The 22,867-nt window shown below is 43.8% G+C and overlaps 1 protein-coding gene across 1 annotated transcript in view; it reads left to right on the forward strand.

Annotated features, from left to right (window-relative positions):
• Nucleotides 1–707: 707 nt before the first annotated feature.
• The window catches only part of cbln4 (cerebellin 4 precursor), a 144,854-nt gene continuing 122,694 nt past the window's right edge, over nt 708–22,867 (forward strand). The window contains exons 1-2 of the mRNA XM_068048787.1: nt 708–986; nt 2,384–2,500. Of these exons, the coding sequence (XP_067904888.1) occupies nt 708–986; nt 2,384–2,500 (396 nt within the window). The remainder of the gene's footprint in view (nt 987–2,383; nt 2,501–22,867) is intronic.

Consider the following 22,867-nt stretch of genomic DNA (forward strand, 5'->3'; position numbering starts at 1 on the left):
GTAATTTTAGTATAGCCATTGCGTACCTATTGCACCTTTAACAGTGTTTCACTTATTCTTGCTTCCTTCTGTCTTTTATTTCTTTATCTTGACGTCTTACTGGAAATGAGCATTTACATTCAGGCAGATTTTTTTTTTTAACAAGGCATTCATTAGCACCACTTTGAAAGTGGAGTAGGTTTGTGACATAAAACCGGAGGGATTCGCGCGATTACACCGACTCCGAATTGCAACCACCCTGGCGCTTAGATGAGACAGAGAGCTCGGCATCCGGCAAGCAGAATCAGTAGTGAACCTCGGGAATCAATATCTCACGTTGCATCCCGTCCAAATCGGACAGGGGGATATTAACTGATATGGCAACGTCAAATAATGTTTTGTTTGGCTATGGTCTTTCCCATCAATAATTCACACCGGGAGTTATAGATCAAGAAGGGTTTGCTTTTTACTCCAAGAGAGATTTACAAGGGACGAAGGACTTTAAGGTGCAATGCAATGTTTTCTGGAGGGGTTTCTGCTGATTCGTACTGGGATATCCAGATGTAGAACAGATTAAGAAGAGCTGCTTTCGCTTGTACAGCAGAAATCTAGGAAGAGGAAGAAAAGGAGAGGGATACAGGAGTTCGGCTGGACGGAGAGGGAGACTTGTTTGGAGATCTTAGTTGGCCAGTGTTGCCGTGAGGTCTGCTTGTGGGTTGCTGGCCACAATGATGCTGTCCAGGGTGCTGGTGGCGGTGGCCGGACTGGCGCTCTCCATGGTGCCGGTGCTGACACAGAATGACACAGAACCCATCGTTCTGGAAGGCAAGTGCCTGGTGGTCTGCGACTCCAATCCAACCGGTGACTCCAAGGGATCGTCCTCTTCCTCCCCGCTTGGGATCTCTGTTCGCGCCGCGAACTCCAAGGTGGCTTTCTCCACCGTGAGGAGCACCAACCACGAGCCATCCGAGATGAGCAACAAAACTCGCATCATTTACTTTGATCAGGTAATCTAGGAGAATTGGAAATAACACTCACCATGAGATTTCACTTCAAAAGACAGCATTTATATAAAGGAATGGTATTGAAAGATGGCCAGATGTGATTTAATATTAAACGTTACATCAGCGAAAAGGTGAAGGTGGTTTAAGAGTCCTCTTGTCTAAATGTGGACATGCAGTGATATTGTAGAAATGGTTAAATATTCAGTGGGTATTTCACTCCACAAATCGATTTATTCACACGCCTATCTATCTGTAAATAGACCCAGCATTAAAGAAAAGGTTGATTGAGAGTGGCTTACATTGGCGAATGGTGCAACAAGTGTTAATGGGGAAAGAGATAATCTCAATTAAATAGAACTACCTGGCATTACTGATACTCAATATACTGGGATGTAGTGATAAACATTGTGATGAAACGGTATTAGATTAAATAAGGAATAATTTTAAAGGAGAAAAAAATTGAATGGGATGCGCTCAGAATATGTAATTACTTAATCATTACCAGTAAATAGGAAAGGATGCGTAGCCGCTGGCACTCAATAAAAAAAAAAGCTAAATATAAAGCAATTCGTTCAAATGGTACATTATCTGCACTTTAATATTCATAGATGCCAGTAAGTGAGAGATATTACAGCCATGAACTCAGTTTCATAATGTTGCGCAGTCTCGATTTTTAAAAATGCCCATGAGGGATTTGTATTTTAATAGATAAATAAAGTTACTGGAGAGAAGTGGCTTTTGATTCTGGTTTCAGGTAATAGGATCTTACTTCACAAGTGTTAGCTAGATGTCTATTATTTTTAAAAGCCGCATAGGGAATCACAAACACACGTTGCATTAATAACTTCACTCAACACAGTTAAAATTTCTTAAAATGTAAACGTCTGTGAAATTTGCGTGTTAGCGGTTTACAAAGAATTCATTGCAATTGCAAGCCAGTGTCATCAGCACTTTGAATCAGGTTAACTCATATAATTATTTTTCCACAAAGTGGCTATTTTTTTTAATTTACTAAACTTTTCATGTTTTATTTTGAGGCAGTCATCTACATCAGTGTATTAGGCATCATTATTAAGAATCGGCCAGTGACCGATTGTATCATTATTAATATCACTCAGCATGCAGTCTTGGGGGAATACCGATTGACGAGAAATATATTGACTCTTTCAGCCTAACTTAATATTGAATTGATACACATATCATCTGTACCAGCTGCCAATATCATACAGGGCAAACAATGGGATGGAGAGTCTGAGATTTTTTTCCCCATTTGTCCATTTTGATATAGCACCAACTGGGATTTTTTTTTAAATTAACACGTGATTTTCCAGCGACTATGTATTCAATGTTTTCCCTCCAGGCTGACAGCGTGGACTGATCGAGTTCTTTCTTTTTTGCAGATTTTGGTAAATGTGGGTAATTGTTTTACCCTGGAGTCAGTCTTTGTAGCCCCGAGAAAAGGCATTTACAGTTTCAACTTTCATGTTATCAAAGTGTACCAGAGCCAGACTATTCAGGTCTGTATATTAATTTTTATAGCTATTGAAATTCCCATTACAGCAATTTAACCCTTACTGTACAGAATGTATTCCGTGGCTATCCAAATTTATAAAAAAAAAACTGTGATCCCATAAAACGTGTGATGTATATGATATACTGCAAAGTCACGGGAACCGATACAAGTATGAACTCACAACCTTATAAATGAATTTTTCGACACAAAGCTACCAATAGAGGTCATGGGATCACTAAAGGATATTTCATCATTGTACTGTCTTTACACGATGTGTGAGAAATCCTTAGAAGTCAAAAGTTTTATTATTTTCAATATGAAATCGGTCCAAATCACAAATAGGAAATTGGGGTCAGAAGCCGCAATAGGCACCTTGAATTTCCTCTGAGGACTAACTCTTGTCACTGGAACTTGCAATTGATAAATTGGAAACTAAGTAGAGATAAAATAAAAAGTGGATTCACTGAAGAGTGCAGTGACTTTGATTACAATTGCAATGTGAGAGGAGAACCCAGAAGCTCTTTGGCTATAGAAAATTTATAAGGAACCTTTTCAGCCAGCCTCAGTTCTTCTGATATAATGGCTTCTACCTTGTACCTCTAACCAACTCTATCATTCAGTTCATCAATTAACACTGATTTTAGGGCCAAACTTAATACATCTATGTTGTTTGAGTTCTACCATTGTGTGGAATTTATCGTTGTGGAGCCTTCCATTGATAATTGTAATGTGACTTATTAAACCTACCTTATTTAAAGCTTGTCTATTTATGTTTAATTTATTTAGTAACATTTGATGCATATTATGGTGAGGAATATCACTGCTGCAGCACAGAGCACTTTCTCCACTGTCAGCATCAAATATTCAGGTAGTGTGGGGTTAGCTTCAGATCCACATTTCCTCTAGATGAATCCAAAATACTCCTTAACAACAGCTGTGTAACTTTTGCCTTTCCTACACAATTATTTTTCCATCTTAGTGAGTCTACCAATTTAAAACAATTCATAACACTCATGAGAGAGATTACAAAAAGTCATGAGCGAGAACAGTTCTTTAGTCTGGGTTGGACTCAAAAGTGAAATCCCGAAGTGAACATGATAATCTCCCCTCAATCATCTATACTGTTTATTTCTAATTGAGCCTTTCACTGTCATTTGATTAACTTCTCTCTGCACATGTACAACTTTGTCAATGTTTAATAAATTTGGAGATACAATCAGTGAATATTTCCACTTCATTTTAATGGAATGGTTAAACATATGTTGGATCTCTGGTGGCCTTTCTCATAAATTATAAGGCTGTTTCAACACCAAACCAACTTCCAATTATACATCACTTTTAGCTTAGAAAAATGTCCCATAAATTCATCAGAGGTGTAACGAAAAGCAAACAGAGCCAAATAAGGAAATATTAGGTGACATCAATCAGATGGGTTTAAAGGACAGTCTTGAAAGAGGAAAAGAAGGTAGAGATGGAAGGGTTTAGAGAGGGAATTCCGAAGTCCAGATGACGAAAGTCATGTCTGCTAATGATGGGATAAAAGAAGTAAGAGATGCACAAGAGACTAAAATCAGTGGAATGTGGAATCGTGATGGGGATTGTAGGACTGGAAGAGGTTAAGAGTTATGGAAGAATGAGGCCATTGCAGGATTTAAACATCCATTGTTGTCTCCTTAACAGCAGTAACCTTAATTTCTCCATCCTGTCTTATCAACCTTCCTATTCAATGCAACTATTTGGGACTCACCTCAAAAAGCCTCTGCCCTCCCCTACTCACCCACCTAACACCAGCCACTGGACTCTGCTAACAGATTAATTTCACTGTCCCTATCCACATTTCCCTTGAAATTGTTCATTCACTGTGAATAAGGCTAGTGCCATTCAAGATAATATTGTAAATGATTGTATTGATAGCCAATGTTTAAAATTCAAGAATAATTTTAACCTAACCTGCCCAACTGGAAATTGACAAAATCAGATTGGGCACCCATTGTACATCTTGCCCAGTTTCACATCTCATTGACGTCAATGAACCAAAGGGGTTATAACATTTGTGGTTGATCCAGTCCTGTCTGTTTCTCACCAGGAGATGGGAACTGAGAGTTATGCAACTTCATTCAGAAGTTTTTTTTTTCCTGGCAATGTGTGCTGCATACTTTTGCAATTCCAAATGTTGGCTCACCTAGTTTGGAGTTTTATTTCAACATTGACATCACAGGATTCATCATTGGCCCCAATGTGGGACATCTTACTTCAATTATATCATCACCATCACCACCACCATTACTTCCCTTATTCTTTATATTCTTATTATCTAAAGTGATGGCAATGTTTTCTGCCCCTTTGTCATCTATAGGTTGTCCTGATCTATCGTAATCTGCATGTACTTTGGTAAAATAATATGTTCTGATGTTTTTAATATTTGTTTTAAAAACTTATAAACTGCAACTCAAACCATGCCTGGTGAAGGACGATGGGATGATTTTATTTTTAAGTTTGTGAAATTGCAGACTTCTTTCAGCACTCTTTTTTTCCCTTTGCCTCTCCAATGTTGAATACCTGTAACTCACTTTTTCTATTTTTCTCCATTCTGTTTTGGATGGTATATTCTTCCATTTTCCTTTGTTGGTGATTTTTTTCATCTTTCTCAGTACATTTTGCTTTAACTAGCCTTTTCCATGTTATGAAAGAGTGGGCTGGTGGCAGGCGAGGGTCGTAAAATTGAGTGGGAGGTCTGGGGGGGCGGGGTCTGTTCCTGAAGCCTTCCCACCTCTGCTGCAATTTTACATGGGCCGGTGGCAGTGAGAAATGGCCTGCCCACTCTAGGCCAATCAAGGACCTTAAGTGGCTTATTAACTGCCACTTAAATGCCTCCGCCCACTGCCGCAGGTATTTTATCCACGGTGGGCAGATGGCAAAGGTCCCAAGAACATCACCAGGTAAAACCTGGCGGCCTTCTGGTGGGCTGAGGGGGGGAGAGGGCTCCTGATTGGGAACCCTGTGTCCAACAGAGGGCCACCCCAAAGCCCCAACCACCCCCTCCACACAACACTTGCCCTCTCCCTAACCGACACCCCCCCCACTTGCCTCGCCGGGGCATGGCCAATTGTCCCTGGTGAGGCCCAAAAACTTACCTTGATTCTGGGGCAGTCCTTCATTTTGCTTGTGATGGCTGGGTGTAGTTCCTGCAGTGGCCACTGCTCCCGGTGGCGCTGCTGGGACTAAGAGCTGCCAGCCCGCTGATTGGCCGGCAGCTCCATTAGGTGGGACTTCCTGCCTCAAGGAGCTGGAAGTCCCGTCCAAGGTTTATTAAGGGCCTGGGAGCAAAAAATCCTGGCATGGTTGCCTAGGCCTGGTGGAGGCAGACTTGCCCCCAATTTTGTGGCTGCTGGGCGGGGCCTCCCGCCCAATGTAAAATTTCAGCCCTGGTATTTGGTCCAGCAATTCCACTGGTAAAAGTATTTCATCCTGTGCTTCGTCAGCATTCTATAGCTCTTTCCCCATTTAATTCAAACTTTTCTTCACTGCTACTCCTACCAATGGTGATGTGGCCTGCTCCATTGTCTCCACCACTGTTTCTATGAACCACATAATGCCTGCTTTCAACTGCTTCAGATTCTCAGGGCCACAATACTAAGTTTTCCTTCTCATTTTTAAACAATTAGCAGATTTCCTCTGGTATTTTCCATGATTAGTCTAGAGCACAGTTGTGAAGTTCAACAACAGCAAAAATGCATTTATATAGCACCTTTAACATCGAAAAATGTCCCAAGTTACTTAACAGCAGTGCTATCTGTTGCGTTTACTCTGGGTTTTTGGGTTTAATTTCATTATCTGATTTAACTCTGAGCAATACAGATATCACACTGTGTTAAATAACCAACTGGTTATTAAAAGATCTACAGATTGCAACACATGTCTTCACAGCACCCTGTGTTCTGTGAGACCAATTCAAAATGTCATCTGGAAGCTTCCAGAAATCTCACACGATTTCACTTCTGCTGAGATTTAAGCAATCAAACTGATCAGTCAAACACAACTCTATCAATAAAATTGAAAGCTTGGTCAAAGAATTAGGTTTTAAGGATCATAAAGGAGAAGAAAGAGCTAGTGAGTAAGGAAGATTTAGAGCATGAATTGCAGAGCTTCAAGCCAAGACAGCTGAAAACTTGGCTGTCAACAGAGGAGCGATTAAAATCGGGGATGCGCAACAAGCCAGAATTGGAAGAGGGCAGAGACCTTTTGTAGGTCTGGAGGAGGTTACAGAGATAGGGAGGGGCAAGGCCATGGAGGGATCTGAAAACAAGGATAAGGATTTCAACATTATTGGATCGGGAACCAATGTAGGTCAGAAAGCATCGGGGTAATGGTTAAATGGGAATTGGTGTGAGTTAAGATATGGCAACAAAATTTTGGATAAGTACAGTTTTATGTAAGATGAAAGATGGGAGGACAGCCAGGTGAACATTGGAATAGTCAAGTCTAGAGTTAACAAAGACGTGTATGAGGGTGTCAGCAGTGAAGAGCTGAGGCAGGGTTGGAGGTGGAAGTAGGGAGTTTTGGTGATGGAGCAAATATGTGATCGGGAGCTCATCTTGGGGTCAAACACAACACCACCAAGCTTGCAAACAGTCTGGCTCAGCTTCAGACAGTTGCCAAGGATGGAAACAATGATCAGGAAATGGGATTTGTGTGGGGACCAAAGATAACCACCTGGATTTTAGCCTGGAGACACTTTCTGTGTGGGGGGCCTGTTTTGAAGTTGCGAAAGCCAGAAGAATGGATTTCCTGAATGGCCTGAAGCTTTTAATTGCAGGATGCCTCTTAAATGTTTTGCGTCAGCTTTCAGCCTATAGATCAACTGACAGGCTGGAGGGCTGTCAGTCGGGGAAGCTTGCAACACAAGGCTGCAGCTGAGCTGGGCTGGATGCAAGTAGGTCTAATGAGGGGAGTGGGGTTGGAAGTAATTGTGGTCGAGGGAGGGGTGGTCTTCCGATCGACTGGGTGGACAAGCGTCTTGATCATGGTGGGGTTTGTGATTTCAGGGGATTCCGAGCACAGGGTGATGGAGACCGATGGTGGTCGGGGGTGAGGGGGCGGTTTGGGGTAACATGTGATGGTCAGGGGGCTGTCCAGTGGTGGTTGGGAGGTTCCAATTGTTATGGTGGGGAGGGAGAGGGTCAGTGGGGGGAACATACAGATTATGGAGTTGAGGGAAGGTAGTGGTGTCATTTACTGGGTAGCTTGTTGGGACAAGAGGAAGTATTTCTGGTCCTCCTGATCCACAAACTGCTGTGAAGGTGCTTATCTCCTGGATTCAACCTTTCTTGCCCATTTCACTTGTGGGTTTCCTGAGGTCTGGGAAACCTAGCCAACATGAGTTGGAAATAGAATGTCTATTAAAATGAAGGCAGGCGGACATCATTACAATATTTAAATGGCCAAACCGCCTTCGACAAGCAGATTGCCCCTTGTTCCACTTCCATTAAAATCGAAAATGTGCAAGTTCAAGGCGGGCTAGGTTCCTATTTCTGATTTGTTGAATTGTAAACTGTGACCTGATCCCAAGACACCGATCTTTGGGAGTTAAGATTCAGATGAGTGGCTTTAGTCTTCCCAATATTTAGCTCATGGGTAGTCTGTAGTTTGGAGCACAGTTGTGATTTTAATGGATAGTGTGGAGTCCATTGAAATGAAAATCAGGACAGACGATTAATGGGCAGCTGATCTGTTTTACACCACTGGCCACTCCTCCCCCCCCCCTTCACTCCCCCCCCCCCCATCCCATCCCCACCACCATTGTGTGCCAATTGGCTGCTGTATCTCCTTACCTTATGGCAGTGACCGCACTTTCAAAACAGTTCATTCGCTATGTAGCACTTTGGGATGATATAAGTCATGCAAAATGCTATATAAACCTAAGTTATTTTTGTTTTATTTCAATTTATTATTAGATCAATAATTATTGATTAATGGAAATGTTAAATTTATTTGCTGCAGATGATTACATGAATAAATATTTATGAAATGAAAGTTGAAGATCTCAGGAAAATAAAGGCTTGAAAAGTTAGAGAAATATATTATAAAAAATCAATTGTAGGAATAAAAGGATAGCTAAGAATGTTTTATAGACGTGGGGTGAGGCCAAAAAAACACTAGAGATTTCTCAGGAGGTCCAAGGTGCTTCAGGCAGGAGTCAGTTAACAGTAAGAGTCTGGAGGCCCAATCTCACAAAAGGTAAGCTGTAAAAAGTTATATAAAAATAGTTTGGAGAGGGGAAAATCAATTAGGTGCAGCAGTCAGAGTCAGAAGCCAGGAGAGCCCTTGACATTTTTTTGTGCAGACAGCTGGACTGGGGCTAAGGGCTATTGTGTTGATGCAGTATAAATGCAGCAAGGGGTGAAATAGCAGGCTAATGGGCCACAAAAAATAATTTTCCTGCAGAGAAATCCTACTCTCAGATGGCAAACTGTGTCTTGTGTTGGATGATATTAGGTTTTTATAAGGAAAAGAACATTAGATTGGGTTGCGAACGCCGGTCAGATCATAATCCATGTAATTTCATTGCATAACTCCTCGTCTCCAACCATCCCATCCCTACACCCCTGACATTGGTTGCCTGATACATCAAAGCATGCGACAATGACAATATCCACAATGCTCGGTATACCAGAAATGCTTTATCCATTGTATGATTATACTAGTTAGAGCACCAGGACCATTGTGTATATTGGGTGCATTGTGGCTCTGCTATTTGTTGAGAGTCTGGCCAGAGTGATTTTTTTTTCCTTCAGATTGCTTGCAGCAGTGTCCAGGAGATTACTTTTTAATTCCGGGAGACTCCAGGACAATCTGAGAGGGCTGGCAACCCTAGTGTTAGACCATGTAATTCACAATATTAACATAGATGTGTCACTGTAAGGCCACCTCGTATAATCCTATTAAGAAATAATGTCTTTACTTTTTGTTTGGTAAGGGGCTTTGCAGATTGGTTGTCCTTGTCAGTTTCAGGCTGCACAGTAAGAGCACCCAAAATTTTAAATTGCTTTGCATTTGTCATACGAAGTGTAACATTTGAATTGTGCCACCTGCACATGATTAAACATGCAGGTCCTGAAGTTTCATTGGGCTACTGTACTGACAGAGGCTAGCTAAGTGGAAAGGCCCAAATTCCATCATAAGTTACAAGGATAGAGTCATTTTAATATGCTCAGTGGCAGTAAAGGCACTTCAGCACCCTGCCCAAATGGGGGACTAGAAAGTTGCAGCACCATCATGCTTCTCCAATGGCGAAAGAAGACATGGGAAGGGCTCATTGGTGAAGAAAGGATGAAAATTTGCAGCTCATCGATTGCCTTGGGGTTCGCAAGTACGAGGACCTCAGCAGGTCTCACACCAGCGCTCAGTTGTAAAGACCTCTAAGCATGCGCAGTGTGCACAATTTCTTCAGTGGCATTTAAGCTAGCCAAATGATAGAATGCTTTTCTCTGTCTTTAATAAATTTATTCGGTTGCTTTTCAAAGTTATTAAAAAAAGTCACAGGAAAAATTTCAAAACCATTATTGAAGTAAAATTAATACTGAGTGTTTTTTGTTGAAACATAGGCTGTTTATGTGAGGAAGAGAAAGAAAATGACATTGCACTAAAATACAACTGGCGTGCCTTGAGTTGTTGTTAAAATTACATACATTGCAAATATCAGAAGGCATTTCATAATGGAAGAGAAAAAGGCATCTTAACTTGTAATTAAAGTAAAAAATTGAATTTTGATATCAAATGGAAAGCTAGATATTGTTTCTTGCAATTTTTGGGGCATTGGTAGGGGTGTCACAATTCTCAACCCATCCATGTTCATTGCCGTGGAGCTAAGCAGCAGACAAATTTGGTGCTGCTTCCTCATTTACATGATTGTAATGCTGTACTGAGTAGGTCCCATGTTGCTGGTTGCCAAAGCAATCAGCAAGGGGCTGAGCAGCATCTGCTGATATCATGTGGTGCAAGCAGCCTTCTCTTAAGGAAGTCTGTCCCTCTTAAAGGAAAGTTCCATTGAATTACAGGACCCTGCTGCTGAGTACTATTGCTGCAATTGTAAACAAGGAGAATGGAACACCAGTGCACAGGGAAGGTTCATGAATGTGACACTGGAAACCTTAGTAGTGGAGGCGGACAGGAGGAGAGATGCCCTGGTTCCACAGTGTGTCAGAAGGCCCTCAAGGACCACTGTCAGAATGGATTTGGAGTAATTGGCTAGGAAGGTCAACATCTTACCCTCAAGGACCCAACAGCAGTGCCACACTATGTCTAATGACCTTGTGCAGGTGGTCAACATCAGTGAATGCTTCTTCACATGACATCTCATCACTGGTCCACCAGTCTCCCTTGCTGCCCAATGCACCATACCCCATCACCCACTCAGCACCAGCCCCTAGCACTCAGGACTCAGATATAAAATCCAGATACCTTGCCTCACCCTCACACACATTCCAATGCTGCGAGCCTTACACCCAACTCCCACTTCTTCCACAGACTACCAGCTATTCAGTTGTGGCAGGCACATCACCCACACACAGTGGAGTACAATCACTGACATTCTTCCCTCTCTCTTGCAGGACAAGGTTGCATACAATAGAAGGGAGTGAACAGAGCGGGAGGGGAACAAAGACATCTGTATCTCCTGAGCCCTATGGAAGAGATGGTTCTCCGCATTATAGGGCTAGCTGCAACAGAGCCTGTGGCCTCTGACAGCGCTGAGAAAATTGAGGATGACGTTATGTTCCTACCTTATGCCCTTTCTCAACTCACCCTTATCCTGTTATCTGGCATGAAGTGCAAGGTCCAGCCAGTGTGAACATGGGCCTTTTCCCACCCCACCCCCACTTCCCTCATCGCAACCTTTCCCTTTCTCATTTATTGCTTCCAGACTCCCAAGAAGTGTGAGCCACAGCATGGCCAGGAGGAGGAGAGTGTGCAATAGCACAGCACTACTGAAGAGACCCTATCAATTGATCTGACAACCGCAGCCACCAGCTCAGATACTGACACTGCACGTACCTTAGAGTCCAGTATTGAGTTGAGATCTACATGTGGTGAGTCACCAGGCTTGAATGGGCTTCAGCCAGGCTGGGGGAAAAGATGGTTTGTGTGCCACCTGTTATGACCAGGTGAGAAAGGGGTCTAACCGTAACAGGGCTTAATTTTAAAAACACCGTGTTTCTAGCCCCCCTCAGTGAATCCTTGTTCACTGCTTTCAAATTTTAAGGCAAAGAAATCAATCAAACAGATTTTCTTAGATTTAAACAAGAAAGGTAGAAGATTATTAATCTTAAACTCGAATTCGGTTAATGACTATGAATATACACTAGCATGCATACACGATAAACACACACGCAGATAGAGACAGAAAAAGTAGAAAGAATAAAGGAGAAAAGTTTGAGGCAATAGCTGGGTGTATTTACAGTTCTTTGAGTTCAATGTGGAGTCTTTGGTTGCTGGTAATTCCTGCTGTTCGTTGGGGCCCAGTGCACGCTTTAACTTGTTTCGATGTAGGAGTCTTCTCTCTCTTGAGGTTTAAGTGACTTCAGTGGGTCTGGAGGTTTGTGAGAAAGTGAGAGAGAGCCAGCCAGGAGAGAGGCTCTCCTGTTCCAAGTTCAGTTGCAATCCTCAGTCTGTCTTGAAACTGTCCTGTGAGCACAATTCAAAACTCCCAAGTTGGCCAAAGGGTTAGTCATGTGACTAACCCCTTATGTGGGAACAACCGCTCCTGCGGTTTGTGGATTCCAAAGCTCTCGGTGGGGGTGGGGGTGGGGGCGGGGATGGGTGTGTGTAGTGCTGTCTCTTGCACCGACAAGATCTGGATCACCATTGCCCAGACCAATCTCTGTTAATTGAATCAGTGAACAATTATTTTGTCTCTCCAAGCACTGTCTCTTAGTATGCAAATGTTTTCCCAGCCACTGCTGATCTCTTTAAACATGTCATCTCTTCACTCCAGCAACAGTTTAAAATTGATGTTCATATGACGAAATTAATATGCCTAAATCTTGGCAGGTGGGGATCTTCGTGACACAGCTCAATGGAGAGTGAAGTCACAGATGAGTTCTGCTACAAGGGACTCAGATGAAGTCCTTGACTGGGTGGCATGCAGCAGAATGCTGATGGGCATGCACACCAAGATGCAGGGTACATTGGCTCGGCTGCCAGACAGCCTCCTGTCATTATCAAGGAACATGGAGGAGTCCAGCTCCAACTTGGCAGAAGGCATTGCGCAGAGTTCCCACGCTCTGTAATGTCTGCTCCATCTCCCTGTCATGCTGCAGACCCAGTAGCACTGCAACTGCATCCCCCATATCTGTTACAGCTTTTGTGCGAACAGGTCACTAAATCCTCAGCCTTCTCTATGAGGATGCAGCAGTACTCCTTCCAAATGCAGGAACTCACCACAACACCTCCAGAGTACTTCCAGAGACTTTAGAATAGTATAAGTTATTCCAAACTACATTACCTGCAAGTTGGGTGTTTGGCCCTCCAACGTTGGTACTGGGCCCCTCTTGCAGCTGAATGCATGTTCTTTGGTGAGTGACAAGTGAATACATACAATGGACCTCTGTGATCCAGGTTTGCAGGCACAGTGCCACATGAGTCAGTAAGGCTAAGTAGTGTAATGCCATCACCAGTTCAGATGCTTCCGGAGCACACAGGGGATGCCCATGTGAGTGTCCTTCCCAACTTGGGGTGCCACTTGGGCCATGTCAGAAGTGGCTGGAGACACAGTGCACCATTCTAGGAGGGCCTTCAGCTCCTGTAGTGCCAACTCCAGCAGTGTACAGATCTGAATTTCATACTCAAAGTTTAGTTATCAGCTGTGTTTTGTTGATACTGAGAAAATGCAAGCATCCCAATTACTGATGGCAGCGAGACAGAGAGTTTCACAAATAGAGAGAGATATAGAGATGCACTTGCAGGAACTAATTACAAAATACCAAGTTTAACAGTTGCAGCTTACAAACCATTGCTGCCAGACACGCTGGCCCTTTCCCCTCACTGCTGGTAGACATCAGCAGCTAGATTTTCATTCCAGAGTTGGGACTCTAATCCCCAGATAATTTCTGGATTCTGACCCTGCTGACGTGATGTTATCTTCAAATTCAAATGATCTAATTGGGCTGGAGGCGAGTGTAACGCACAATCAGCTGCACCATTACTAGCATAGAGGCGGGAAGTGGCTCCAGACTGCAATGTTGAAAGGCAAGTGGCAGCCATGACAGGTCTCACCATTGCCTTGCAGAATGGTGCAGGCAGCCGATCAGAGGGCCAACAGCGCGTCGGTGCAAACAAGCATCCAAATGATGAATAGGAAGGCGGGTGAAGCACTATGTTTCAATCATACTTTTTTGTTTGATTTCTTCCAATAATTATCAACATCAAACAATGTTCAACTGCATTTCTCCTGACAGCTAATCACTTGCATGCACTGGACCATTCACTCCGCCCACTCTCCTCTTCGAAAATTCCTTTCTGGCCCTCTCCAACCTGTTAATGAGCTCCTCAAGGAGGAGGTTAATTGGAGGTGAGCACCCTGCTCCTTCCCCCACCACTGCACTGCCCCCTGCCACCCCTCGCCCCCCCCTCACCATCCTGTCTTTGAAAATAGCAGTGCGTTCCGGAGACATCTGGATCCAGAGCCACCTTCTGGGTACATAATCTTCAATTCAGCCCGCACCTGCGCTCACCCCTAAAACGCTTCGAAAATTGGGCCCCAGAAACCTACTAGTGACCCAAATGCCACATTCCACCCTCTTCTTCCAAGCCATAGGTTCCCCCTTCAGAGTGATGCCATATATTTAATTCACATAGGTAAAGGATTATTTACGGTTTTCAAAGAGTAATGGACAGGGTTGTGAAATTCAGTCCCCCAAAGCAACAATACAAATCCCAGAATACTATTATAAAAATTGAATTATACTACTTCAGGCGCTCTACTCATTAGCCTGATTTTATTCCCTGCATGGCATAAACACAATTATTATTATAAACCAACAAATCCTTTGAAACACTGAGCAATACTACATGAGATCCATTAGTAGTTTTAAAAAGCTGAGTATATTCTAATGGATGATTGCCTAATCAGGCAAACCAATAAAGTCTGGTGCTTGCACAGAGCATTGCTTGAGAAATAGTGAACCTTCAGACCATTACTTTCCATCCATTTAAATCAATAGTTGGAAGATCGGAGGCCCAGGTATGCGATTGCTCAACTATTGCTCCCTACTAGCACAGTTACTCACTGGGAGTGTCTGATTGGGGAATCAGCCTTTACGTACTATTTTAGTGCAAGTTAAATAAATTACTTTTCTCTAGTTATACAGTTACAGTCCCAGTAATTGTAGAAAGGTCATATCACCAACAATGTAGTATGTTTGCATCATTAAATTATTTGATAACGACTTCTACAAAAATTTTCAATTTACTGCTGTCTTTGAACTGTTCTAGGTTTGTACAGAGGTTCTATCCTACAAGTTGTAAAATCTTGAGAGAACTATCTTAATGAACCTTAATTATAATTGCTTGAGATTAAATGATTCTGTCCAATTATACCAAATGTCCCAGCGAGGAAATCTACTGAAGTAAGATTCCTAAACAATTTTGAAATCATTTTTCACTAATTATTCATTGCAGTACAGACAATTGTCTCTTAAGTAACCTTCTTCTGAATTGTTCTTTAAGCAGTCAAAATTTGTACAGTGTATGTGCAATAATCACATTATAAATTGAAGTATTTCCTCCATGGTATTAGGTAACCGTCTACATATGGGTCCAAATGCCTTTCTGTTCTGATATTAGCATTGAAAAGAAGGAACTTCTCTTGTGTTGTTTTGAGCTATGCTATCCAGAGTTTTTATTTTACTCGCTGGAAAGTAAGTGGGGATAGGCCAAGAAGACATTCTGTGTACAATATTCTCCAAAAATATTGTTTCATTTTAGCTGTGCTAATTTAAGCCCAATGTGTTGGGCTGACCCTTTTTTAATTCCTTTCTTCTCGTGCATTTTTTAATACAATGTGTAAATTTTCTTTGCTTCACATGACCCAGCTACTTTTATTAATGACACATTGAGCAGTTGGTCTAATGCCACAGTTTTCCTGCACTTGGTTTACAGAGCTACTGGAAATTACCACGCAAAACTTTACCCTCTGATTTTCCTTCTCCCTCTGAACAGATAGCCTGCCCATTGCAACTCCCCGATGGGCATGTGGGAGTTGAACCGCAATTAGTCTCTCATTGCACAAGCATAACTTTCTTAGATCTGAAGTGTATAGTCTAATTAGCAACACGACCAGCAATAGCTTCCTTCCATTATTTGATCTGAGAAGAATTGACTATAATCAACGTTAGGGCCTCTGTGGTACCTGTCATCTCATATTCTTTTGGAAGAGACTAGAACATTTTCCCTAGAGAGTTTTATACTCACATCCTCATTACATATGCAATAATGTTCTGTCTGTGGATCAGAGGTGCCCATTCTAAGTTTTTTTTTTAGGATTAATGTCAGCTCTACTCATTATTTTAAGATTAATTAACTTCAATCTACATTCAACACAGTTCCTGTTGTAGCTGTACAAACTTTCGTTCAACTATTTTAATGTATTTGAAAATCTAAGTTTGTTCCAATCTTGGCAGAGGCTCCCCAGTACACTGGGAGTTCATTTCATCTGTAAGTAATTATATGGTTGAGAAACAATGGAGGTATTTTCAACCCAGGTGAGAAGTGAAAATTTTAATCTGAAACCTCTCCCTGTTCTGCCTCAAACCTACCCACTTACAATTTTAACCGAGGTGGGACAGGAGGTGTTGGGGTGAGAGCCGGTGACCAACCCACTACCAGGAGGTTGGTGAGTCAGAAAAACCTTTTAAGGACACTGGTTGTCTCCATTTTAACAATCTTTTTATTTTTTGACTCATGTCGGCTGGTTTCCCTGGCTATAGGAAACCTGGCCGGGAAAAGGAGACGAGAAGGGCTGGATCCTTCACAGTACAGCTTGTGGGCCAGGAGGAACAGCAGTGATTCTTCACAACAAGTTTACCTTGTGAATCCCCCTCCCCCATGATCTGAATGGCCCACCTCCCCCACTATTGGACACATCCCAAGCAACATTTCCACCCTGATCTATGCCCTGATCACAATCTGCAACCCTCTCCCCCAACCATTATCCCCACCTCCCGCAGCAATCTCTCTCCAACCACCATCTTGACCCCAAACATGATCTCTCATCTTGACCATCATCTTCACCCCCTCACTCCACAAGAACATCCAACAGTGATCTCTGTCCCACCATCATCTCCACTCCCTGCTTGCTGCTCTGCTGCATCCATCTGCTGCAGCCTTTCCCACCAGACAGGCAACCAGCCTATCAATCAGGCTGGCTGTTAGGTGGGAAACCTGGAGAAAAAAATTAAGAGGTCCTGCAGTTAATACCAGGCTTTAGCCAGGGCCCAACCTAGACCAATAGACCTCTAAGAATCCTAAGGGTTGCTCAACGATCCAGAGGCAGAAATTTGGTGAAGGTCAGTCAGGATTTTTCCTTATCACCCAAAACCACGATCTTCAAACCTGGCAGTTGCTCTGGAGTAGCAGCCAGCAGGGCCAGATGCTTCACTACCCTGCCTTCAGGGCTGAATTTGATGGCCCCACTGGAGATGGGCTAGGTGGCAGGGGACCCATAGAATTACAACGGGATGTGGTGGTGGTGGGAGGGGGGGGGGGGGGTGGTGCAGAGGGCCCATTGCCTTCCCATCACACTGCAATTTTGTTGGGGCTGAGATAAAGCCAAAGATGGTCTTCCTGCCTAGAGGCCCTTAACAGGCCTATCAACAGTCACTTAAGGGTCTCCTCCCCCTCCTGCTGACATTAAGCCAGTGGCAGAAGGGGCCCTCCGCCATGCAGGCAGGTTACCCAGTAAATTGAGGCAACCTCCTTGCTGGCCTGTGAAGGGGTACTGTCCTCCCTGGGCAATCTGTGGCCCATGGACGGACCCATCAGCAAACAACCCACCTCTCTGGACCCTGCTTCCCCTGTAGTGAATACCTTCCCCACCCCCGCAACCCCCATCGCTGGGGCCTGCTGGACTGGTCCTGGTGACTCCACCTCACTTACCTCAGGTCCAGATCTCCAGCACTGGGCCTGGCTCCAAGGCCTGGTGCAGTAATGGCAGTGGTCACCATTCCCAGTGGCACTGCCGATATTACTGAGCTGCCAGCTCAGTGATTGGCCGGCAGCTCGTTCAGGCGGAATCCCTATCTTTAAAGGGATGGGGACACTGGTGCCAGGCTGTTAATTGACCTGGCACCATAGAATCCCACTGGGCTCCAAATGACTGAGGCGGGATTTTCCCTGCTTTTTTGGCCTGGTGCCAGGAGCCCCGCTGGCGCCACAAAATTCAGCCCTCAGTATAATGTGACTATTTGGTGCCCATCAGGAGGCTGAGAAGAAAATTAACCCTAATAAGTTTAGCTAAGTCATCAAAAGTTTCATAGTAGACTCAGATGAGCTCTCTGAGGCATTTGTTATCGATTTGGATATCTGCCCCACCATCATCTCCACTCCCTGCTTGCTGCTCCGCTCTTCAGCTTAGTTTTTCAAACCCAGCACCTGTTTTAGGTCTGAGTCAATGTTTATTCCTCAAAGCCTAGTGCTAATCTTTTGGCTGTGAACAAGTATTTCCTAGTGAGTGGGTGCATGCTTCAATCCAATGACAATTACCTTTTCTTTTGAGCAGTTTATGGTGTATCTAGACAAGATACTGTATTTGCATAGATTAATGTTGATCAATTTGGAAAGTCTTGTGTTGGATCATACAAATGTATCATCAGTTTAGGTGATTTTCTTAAGTCTATTTCAATTTTAACCAATAACCCCAACTCCCTTGCCTCCTCCAAAAGTATGAATGAACAAGAGGCAGAGGCTGGTCAGTCCATTACTCCTGAGGGACATAGATTTTGCCTTCTTTGAAAATAACACGATTAATGTAATACTTAAAATTTTGAGAACTAGTCTTTCCTTAAATACACATGGCAATCTGTCAGTAGTAAAGAAACAATTGACAATTGCAAACACTGATTTATTGTAATAATTCTGGGCTTTGTAAAAATGCATGAACCTGATTGATCTTGTAACTTTTCTTAGCTGCAATGTTTTCTCTTGTCTTTCTGTGAAACAAGAAGAATGACAATGCTGCCCTTAATCTTTAAAGAAGTTGTCAAACATTTCCTGCAGTGGGTTAGGCTTGGATTTATACAGCACTTCATAAAAGCCTCTAATTATTTTATGAACCAGAAAATGCTGTATTCCCTAGTGACTCATTGGCTAAATGCACCATGTAATCTAGTACTGAACCATATAATTCAGAGAGCTCCGATTAGCCTCAGCTATGGTAATGAAGCCACAATGGGCCTCTGTGTTCCCTGGCTTCAGAAGGGATAAAGTAGCCAGGGACCAGAATTTTATGCCTCTCCCGGGAGCAGGCTGGAGGTGGATGGGAGGGGGAGCAAAAAATTGAGTGGGAGGCAGGGAGTGCTGTCCCTGTCGCCTACCCACCCCCACGGCCATTTTACCAGCAGCGGGGGAGGTGGCAAACAACCCGCCTACCCCAGTCCAATTGAGGCCCTTAAGTGGCCTATTAATTGCTAGTTAAGGGCCTCCTCCCACCGCCGCTGATGTTTCACCAGCGGCGGCCGGGCACTTTGACAGCTGAGGAGACTGCCCAGTAATACTAAGCAGCCTTCTTGTGGGCCTGGGGTGGGGGACCCTCCTAATTGGGCACAAGCCACCCCTGTTTGCACATCTCCCGTCGCCCTCCTGATTGACCCCTTCCCCCCCTGCCAGGGACCAGCTGATTGACCCCGGCAAGACCAGAGACCCCACTTACATTTTCAGGGCTGGCATCTATGCTGCTCCACACACTGGGTTCAGTCCTAGCAGTGGCTGTCATTCCCAGTGGCGCTGCTGGGACTGAAGAGCTGCCAGCCTACTGATTGTCCTGCAGTTCTTGGATATAGGACTTCTTGCCTCAGAGGGGCGGAAGTCCTACCCGAGGCCAGTTAAAGGCCTGGGCCATGCAAAATAGCTGCGTGGCTTTCAGGGCCCGGCAGAGGCGGGTTTACTCTTGACTTTTAAGACCGTGGGCTGGGCCTCTGCCTCCACATAAAATTCCCGCCTGGGTCTCTGATCCTGATCATTATCTAATGACTCCCTGCTGGTAACTGCATATGCGTTCAGATGTGAGAAGAGGATAGGATTGGGTCCAGTTGACGTTCAGAATTCATCTGAGTTTGCTTTGACTTTGTGAGATAATGTAAAACGGTGACAGTGAGTTGGCAGTGAATTTTACATTTTGCCTGATTTTTATTTCCTTTGACTTCAACGATATCAATTGTTATCTTTCGTTTTACATTATTGCACAAGATCAGGATCTACCCACATTCTTTTAACTTTTCTTTCCGAAATATGAATCTGCTGTTTATTGTGTCTTGAAATGAACATACATTATCACACTTCCTCTGATGGCTGCCTCCCAAAGAATAGTCAGAGTGACTGGTCAATAATTATTATACCTATTCTGAAAGGAGTTTCAACAAAATGGAATGTACTAAAGAATTAACATTTACAATTATCCTAGTTGGACTAGAAAGAGAAATGTAGTTCAGTCTGATCTTTAAGCCCAAAATTTAAGAAAAGGATGGGATCAAAATATTATTGGGACCTATTTAGGAATATTGCATTGGAAGGCACATTTTATGGAACTCTTCACGTCATGGGGCCCTGCTGATTTGGACTGCAGATTGAAGAATCAGCATGTCTGATTCACAACATTCCCAATTTTCCAGGGATTTTGTGAAAAGTTGAAAGAATTGGAAAAAAAAATGTGCATTCTCATGAGGTAGCACGAGGTAGTTTTTGAGCACATGGAACTTCTCATTTGAAGAATGAGGAACATCTTAGATCTCCCTATTACTGGAAATAGCATTGCCTTTCAGCTCCTGTTGTGTACCAGCAATCTCTCAGATTTCAATGCTGGACAGAAAGTCCTTCCTCGGGAGTTTTGAGTTTATATATGACAAACTACTAGCTCTATATAATGTAAGCAAGCACCTGGAGCAATATTTTTGCCTCCTTTTTCTACTTTTTAAAAATTCATTCATGGGATGTGGGCATCGCTGGCCAGGCCAGCATTTATTGCCCATCCCTAATTGCCCTTGAGAAGGTGGTGGTGAGCTGCCTTCTTGAACCATTGCAGTCAATGTGAGGAAGGTGTACAGTGCTGTTGGGAAAGGAGTTCCAAGATTTTGACCCAACGACAGTGAAGGAATGGCGATATAGTTCCAAGTCAGGATGGTGTGTGACTTGGTGGTGTTCCCGTGCATTTGTTGCCCTTGTCCTTCAAGTTGGTTGAGGCGTGGGCTTGGAAGGTGCTGTCTAAGAAGCCTTGGTGCATTGCTGCAGTGCATCTTGTAGATGGTACACACTGCTGCGTCGGTGGTGGAGGGAGTGAATGTTTGTGGATGAGGTGCCAATCAAGCGGGCTGCTTTGTCCTGGATGGTATTGAGCTTCTTGAGTGTTATTGGAGCTGCACTCATCCAGGCAAGTGGAGAGTATTCCATCACACTCCTGACTTGCGCCTTGTAGATGGTGGACAGGCTTTGATGAGTCAGGAGATAAGTTACTCGCCGCAGGATTCCTAGCCTCTGGCCTGCTCTTGTAGCCACGGTATTTATATGACTACTCCAGTTCAGTTTCTGGTCAATGGTAACCCCTGGGATGTTGATAGTGGGGGATTCAGCAATGGTAATGCCATTCAATGTCAAGTGGAGATGGTTAGATTCTCTCTTGTTGGAGATAGTTATTGCCTAGCACTTGTGTGGCGCAAATGTTACTTGCCACTTATCAGCCCAAGCCTGGATATTGTCCAGGTCTTGCTGCATTTCTACACAGACTGCTTCAGTATCTGAGGAGTCACGAATGGTGCAATCATCAGTGAACATCCCCACTTCTGAATTTATGATTGAAGGAAGGTTATTGATGAAGCAGCTGAAGATGGTTGGGCCTGGGACACTACCCTGAGGAACTCGTGCCGTGATGTCCTGGAGCTCAGATGATTGACCTCCAACAGCCACAACCATCTTCCTTTGCATTAGGTATGACTCCAACCAGCGGAGAGTTTTCCCCCTGATTCCTATTGACTCCAGTTTTGCTAGGGCTACTTCATGCCATACTCGGTCAAATGCTGCCTTGATGTCAAGGGCAGCCACTCTCACCTCACCTTTTAAGTTCAGCCCTTTTGTCCATGTTTGAACCAAGGCTGTAATGAGGTCAGGAGTTGAGGTGCCCTGGTGGAACCCAACCTGAACGTCACTGAGCAGGTTATTGCTAAGCAAGTACTGCTTGATGGTACTGTTGATGACACCATCACTTTACTGATGTTTGAGAGTAGACTAATGGGGTGGTAATTGGCCGGGTTGGACTTGTCCTACTTTTTGTGTGCAGGACATACCTGGGCAATTTTCAACATTGCTGGGTAGATGCCAGTGTTGTAACTGTACTGGAACAGCTTGGCTTGGGGCGTAGCAAGTTCTGGAGCACAGGTCTTCAGTACTATTGCCAGAATATTGTCAGGGCCCATAGTGTTTGCAGTATCCAGTGCCTTTAGTTGTTTCTTGATATCACGCAGAGTGAATCGAATTGGCTGAAGTCTGGCATCTGTGATGCTGAGGACTTCAGGAGGAGGCCGAGATGGATCAACAACTTGGCGCTTCTGGCTGAAGATTGTTGCAAATGTTTCTGCCTTACCTTTCGCATTGATGTGCTGGGCTCCCCCATCATTGAGGATGGTGATATTTGTGGAGCCACCTCCTCCAGTTAGTTGTTTAATTGTCCACCACCATTCACGGCTGGATGTGGCAGGACTGCAGAGCCTAGAACTGATCCGTTGGTTGTGTGTTCGCTTAGCTCTGTCTCTTGCATGCTGCTTACGTAGTTTGGCATGCAAGTAGTCCTGGGTTGTTGCTTCACTAGGCTGACAGCTCATTTTGAGGTGTGCCTGGTGCTGCTCCTGGCATGCCCCCCTGCACTCTTCATTGAACCAGGGTTGGTCTCCTGGCTTGATGGTAATGGTAGAGTGGGAGATATCCCGGACCAGGAGGTTATAGATTGTGGTTGAGTACAATTCTGCTGCTGCTGATGGCCCACAGCACCTCATGGATGCCCAGTTTTGCATTGCTAGATCTGTTTGAAATCTATCCCATTTAGCACGGTGATAGTGTTACACAACACGATGGAGGGTATCCTCAATGTGAAGGCGGGACGTCGTCTTCACAAAGA

This window comes from Heterodontus francisci, chromosome 16 (genome assembly GCF_036365525.1).
Source record: "Heterodontus francisci isolate sHetFra1 chromosome 16, sHetFra1.hap1, whole genome shotgun sequence".
Taxonomy (NCBI): Eukaryota; Metazoa; Chordata; class Chondrichthyes; order Heterodontiformes; family Heterodontidae; genus Heterodontus; species Heterodontus francisci.